Genomic DNA, 6357 nt, shown 5'->3' on the forward strand with positions numbered 1-6357 from the left:
TAGCATCTGATTTTTCATATTTATGTTTCAAATCCGAGAACAATTTATTGGAAATCTGCTTCATGATATTAAAATGCTTCTAAAAACTTTTCAAAATACCGGTGCCATTGAATCCATGTGGGAATGAGAAATCCTGCTTTAGCCTAAGATGTAAAACACCACAATTAACTTTTATATATTTTATTCTATATTTTCAGGGAAATAAATAAGAAAGGAATTATCATAACAATTCATTCAGAATAAATTGGACTAAATATTATTGCGAATGTTTAAGATTGTACATATAAATGCTACAGTCTTGACACAATGCGATTTAATTGTCCTTTACAATCGGTGTTGTGACCTCTATTAGTGCAACCGTCGTTGCACTCTCTGTCGCAGTGTTTGTGGTAGTACTTTCAGTGCTGCCTGTGTCGGAACGATCCTGTATGGATGGCGGCACAGCAATTAATAAATCTGCTTCATCCAGCCTGCCCTTATGGGTTTGGCCAGTTGATTCCGCTGGCTGTGAAGCTCGGACAGGATGTTGCTCAACGATGCTGGATTTAGCTTGCATATCCTGCTTATGTGCGTCCTCGAGATAAATGTGCGCTTCGTTACGTTGCGAATCTTTCGGTTCTAGTGGAGATGTGGTACTGCTCACATATTGCGGGGTGTATGGCTTCAGCACGAACGGATTCATATCCTGAATGGCGGGAACAACCGGGTATCCTTGAAAGTCTGGCTGTACGAAGTTTTGATAATGCTCGTGGCCTACCAGCGGCTGCAGTGGGATGATAAAGTGCGGAATATAGTTCGACCCGATTGTAGGTATGTAACCAGTAGGTGCAGCGGTGTACGAAGGTTTGGATGGTTCTTCACTGTCTTTGATTTCGTCGGTAGACGAACCAAACGTGAAAAACGAACGGAGGCCAGCGAAAAATCCTGTGCTTGGGGCAGGTGTTGTGGTGTTGGACTGATCGTTAAGTTGTTCTTTATTTATTTGTACATAACCGATTGGAGGGTACGTGTTCGTATTCATGGCTTTACCTTCATATAAATCTGTATTTATGGCGTTATTCGACTGTTCTTTTTCACCAAAGTCCATCCTTCTAATAGGCTGATAGCTCATAACATAGTCTTTAATCAACTCCAATCCACCTGGAGTGGATGCGTAATCCCGAATTGCTTTAATAGTTTCGCTTTTCGATGTTGTCCCCAGCAATGTCATGACATCTTCTAGTGGAGGCAAATCGTGGTGGTCTTTCACTCCAATCATTCGCGCCAGTTGATTCAGTTCGGAAACCTCGTTAGGACTTAGGTCCAATGGCTTATCCGACGGTGTCTGTGATTTGGGTTTCTCAATCAAATTATCCGTCAACCAGTTTGCTCCCGAAATGCTAACAGGCTTCACAGCAATGAAATGCTGCCCGGTAGGAGAAATAAAATATTGTACAGGTAAGACAGGTGCAAATGATGGAGGAATATTTGAGTTGGCTGGTTTAGGTATGGCATAGATTGTTTGCGGATTTTCAATCGACTCTATGATGTTGTTTGTTTCGGTCGCTGGTAGATCAGTTGTAGTTCTCCAGAAGAATGAGGATAAAAAACTACGTTTCGTTCGATTGTGCGCATTCGGTACATTTTTGGGAGGCAGCGCTAGTGTCAAGTTCACCAGCAATATCAGTGCAACAAGCAGGTTCGTCTGAAATAGAGGTAATAGTAAGTTGAGTAGTAATTTGGATGGTTGATGATCGTTTGTTGTTTATTATATAATTATTTCTCGATTATCAGGACAGAACACATTTAAAAGCAATTAGTGACAGCAAAATATTCGTTGGTAGCTATCGTGTTTAGAACCTCAATCCCAAAGATTAATCAGGGGGGAACAAATTGCAAATATGGAAAACAATAAAACCCAATGTTACTAATGAAACCCAATTCCTGCGCTTTATGAATTATATATTACCAATTTAGAGATATTATCGAATGAAATTAAAGTTAAGGTTGCTAAATATAATTTCAATCAATTACTAAATATGTACTCATAAAAGCCCTACAACGAATAATTCATGCCCAAGTTAACATTTCCTACATTTTGAATAGCATTGCTTTCATAATTCCAAACGAAATATGCTTCATTTTAAACTAACTTATGCCTTGCTCTTAGTGAGATGTTGATACGCATTTAATCCAGAACGTATAGACATCAGATCCCTTCAAAATGTTTAACCCTTGTGAAGGCAAGCTAAAATCCTAACATTAAAGGGCAAGTCGGGCCTCTCAGGCCCGTCTAAATTTAAGCTCCTTTTTGCCGTTCTCATATAGAAAGGTTATGCAATCGGTCGAAATTTCGACTTTTTAACCGAGAGCCGTAGGGCCAAATCTCTTATACCATTCGACTCAGTTCGTCGAGATCGTAAAATATCTGTATGTGTGTGTATGTGTGTATGTATGTATGGAAGTATATATGTGGCAAACAATCTCACCGATTTTTCTCAAAGGTGGCTGGACCGATCGGTACAAATGTAGTCTCAAATGAAAGGTACAGCCTTCCCATCGATTGCTATTAATTTTATTATTGATCCGACTTTCGGTTCTGGAGTTACGTGTTAAAGAGTACAATCACACAGCAAATTTCCATAGAAACTGATACCACCATTATGTCCAAATGATGCAATATATATTAAAATATGTGCAACATTACTTGGCTTTGCATGTCTAGATCATTAATGACCCACCGAAGGCACTTCGACCACATTGACCAGCCATGGCGGTTCTTGATGCCCCGGGTGAACTTACCAAGTTCCTAAGATAATGTCATACCTATTTCTCAGCGAATTCTTTACCGATTTTTACAAACTTGGTTTCAAATGAAAGGTACAGCATTCTCATTGGCTTCTGTTGAATTTCTAATTGATCCGACTTCCGGTTCCGGAATTACAGGATGATGAGTACGAACAATAAGCAAATCCCGATTTCAGCGTATAAGGCGATGGATGCAAAAAGATCAATTTTTTTTTCCAAAAGTTGAGTACTCGGAAGATCACGTCGACTGTCAATTGGTTCTGAGCTCCATTTCGTTTGAACACGGCCAATAAATGCTTCTGGGTTGCTATTAATTTCTTCTGATGTATAACCGGAGTACATATTCAGATTTTTCTTCCGAGTCGTCGGAAGCAATATCATTCACATCTTCTTCCTCGCTTTGCAAATCAGTTTCGGAATCGTCTGCTGTTGAATTTGCTCGAATTTCTTCCATTATTTCAGATTCTTTGAGACGATTGAAAACATGGACATATCGTCTTATAGCAATTTCATTTTTTTGTTGCTTTTAGATCCTACAATTTGAATAATTACGACAACTATAACACAAAGAATAGACAACAAAAATAGACAATAACGACAGAGTTGGGTTATGTTGTATGCAAATAATTGTCAAGTAGACCACAGTGGGTGAAATAAAAGTATTTACCCAAAAAATATGACACACGTGATTATTGTATGCTATTTTTACAAGAAATGTATAGAATTCGCTCAAACTTTCAAGATTTTTTTCTTATAAGAAAAGGTAAAAAGATATAATCAATCAAAACATAAAAAAAATTTCTGCTAATATGAAGATTAACTCATCAAAATGTTTTTTTCAGTTAAATATTAATGTATAAAACCCGTGGTATTCCTAATAAATATTGCATGCACACCAGGCCTGCCGGGCCCGGCTTGCCTTTTTGTGCATGTGAAAAATTCAAACATTTCTGCGCATTACTCCATAGATAAAAATTTCACAATTCTTTATTTTTGTTATAGATTTCAAAGCTACTTATAAAAATTTCCATGCCCAAGCTTATACTGCATACACATTTTTTTGTAACTAAAAAATTGTAACGTGCTGGGCCTCTGAGACCCGGTTGCCTTTTTGAGGGTTAACGAATCACTGGATCATAGCAATATGTTGTAAGATATTTTCATGAACATGTAGCCTAATCCGAATCCGTCTGCAGTAAACATTTCTGTCAGTTTGTTTTCGTAATTACACACATTTCTTTTAGAATGTACTAATTATTTAATAAAACTACTCGTTTCTAGTTAAGTTTGTAATTTTAATCAGATCAAGAAAATTGCTATTATAATAATACGAGAAAGATGACAATAAATTCAAGAAACAAATTTCTGTGATTGACAAATGTGCATAACAAAATCTTTACTCACATATAAAGACCGAGACAGCAAAATTTACGACGATAGAGACTTTGCTCAATATTTGACGTTATTTCAATTGTACTGGTAAATGTGTTGAATTATTATCATAATCGCGCGAATAGATTAATAATTAATAATAATAACACAATTCAGCTGACAATATTACTAAACATAATCATATGCGAGTAACACATTGCAGAAGATGCTTCTTAAAACAATACACTACACAAAATTCAACATCTTTGATAAGTTTCCCTTTGTTCTAGGAAATTTATTCCACAAACAGGTGTATGCACTTCTTATATACTTATAGAGCTTTCCTTTATCTTAGTTTTGGTTCCTCCCGCAGTGAAGAAAATGTGCTTCCCCATGCTGTTGTTCATGGCCACATAAGATTTTAGAAACATAAACTGTCTCTTCCACTGAAACCGTAACAAAAAGCTATCTGTCTTAAGACTAAATACTAAACGCACTTACAAGAAATTTATTCATCTTCTAGCTCAAATTATTGGGCCAAACAATTGCAATTGTACAACGTCCTTACTGGTTCGCGTTACACGCTTGACTGACTCGGTATAAACTGCAAGTGCCACAGTTTTTCGGCACACTGTGATTTCCCACTAATTTTGTAGACCGCGACTCCACAACGATATTCAAAATTGCTCATTTCGGTTTCGACCTTCCTCGTATTTCAACCCCTACCATTTTGCATGCTTGACTTAGGAGGAAAAGGGAGGTCGATTGTAACGGAAGCATAAAACGGCCATAAATTCTTCCGGTTCGCAGGTACTGAGGACAAGGAGTGATGATAATGGATGAATCGGCAAAAAGAAAGAGCTGCAGTAATTGGTGATGGCTGCAACTTTGGTTAGATTGTCTTGGTTAATTGCCGGAAAATATTTGGATTTAATGTAATCCGGGTTTGTGCTGTGCATTCACTTGGACAATAATTGTTGTCCGTTTACGTGGCTTTCTGCAAAACATTCGGGCTGGTCTCTACCTGAAAGGTGACACAATTGACGAAACCGGATCGGATGGCAGATTTCACTTCCACTGCGATGTCATTTAGTCGAAGGTCTACCAACTCCATCCCGCACTCAAAGAGCGGTCAGCGGTGCTCGAAAAGCTGGCAAATAGTTGTCAAATTGGACAGTCAACATTCGTTGCTACTAAATTTGAATTAAAATGTGTCATAAAGCATTTCTTTTAACAATTAATTTCGCGTCGAGTGAGATACCTCAATTACTTTAGTACGCTAATATTGCGAGTTTGTCCTTCGAAGAATTACAACACTGGAGACGTGATTTCGTCGTTATTATTAACCTACGAAAATATCTTTATTAATTATGTGGGTACAGTTGCATAGCGAAATACCGACAATTTTCAGTACCATCATCGTGGGTAACTGTACACCACGGGGGCTACTTTTTGTCAAAATTGAAGACTGATACTTGAGTTTCTAGTTCAAATATAACGTTATATTTTGACAAAAGCAAAACATAGTATTATTCGCTGGTTCAACACAAATATAAAAATTGGATATAGGTTTAAGAAAATGCTTACAAGTAATCTTAGTAGGCGATGACACTGAAACATAAAACATACGCAAAAAATATTGTAACTTAAATTATCTTGGAAAAGTGTGATATACAAATCAAATTATTATATAAGAGGATAAAGATTATGTAAAATTAACCTGGCAATGAAATGCAATTATTTGTGTTCGTACTTTTTGCCTGTATTTTTGATTGTTTGATAGTTAGTTTATAATACACAATTTGTTTATTTGATTCAAAATTTACTCTTATTTGATTCTAATTCAAAGCAGATTTTTATTAGCGTACTAATTTGACAGTTTTGAAAAAAAAAACTGTGATCGATAAATGGCAAGTTGAGTTGAATGAAGTTGCCATGGTGCAAAAATATAAAAACTCTATCGTTTCTAGTACTATTAAAACTATGTAGGGTAAAGTGCCTATTTTCACCCTACTAAGCAGGGTGCTTCACTAATTCATTAAATTCTCGGCCTATAATCAATGGAGTGCGAAAAAATTGACATCAACAGCTTTGCTTCGTTGTTAAGAACCAATATAATAACACAAATACGATGAAAACAGTGCAATTCTCGCACCGAAACTCGAATCGAGTGCCCCTATTGTTGCGCTACCATTTGAA

At 36.8% G+C, this 6357-nt stretch overlaps 1 protein-coding gene across 1 annotated transcript; it reads right to left on the minus strand.

Moving 5' to 3' along the window:
- Nucleotides 1-202: 202 nt before the first annotated feature.
- On the minus strand, nucleotides 203-4735 carry LOC131691463 (uncharacterized). Its single transcript, XM_058977877.1, has 2 exons — nucleotides 4660-4735; nucleotides 203-1684 (listed from the first exon to the last, which is right to left on the minus strand). The coding sequence occupies exons 1-2, from the start codon at nucleotides 4672-4674 to the stop codon at nucleotides 314-316; spliced, it is 1386 nt and encodes a 461-aa protein (XP_058833860.1). The 5' UTR covers nucleotides 4675-4735; the 3' UTR covers nucleotides 203-313.
- Nucleotides 4736-6357: the final 1622 nt, after the last annotated feature.

This window comes from Topomyia yanbarensis, chromosome 3 (assembly GCF_030247195.1).
Source record: "Topomyia yanbarensis strain Yona2022 chromosome 3, ASM3024719v1, whole genome shotgun sequence".
NCBI classification, from domain to species: Eukaryota; Metazoa; Arthropoda; class Insecta; order Diptera; family Culicidae; genus Topomyia; species Topomyia yanbarensis.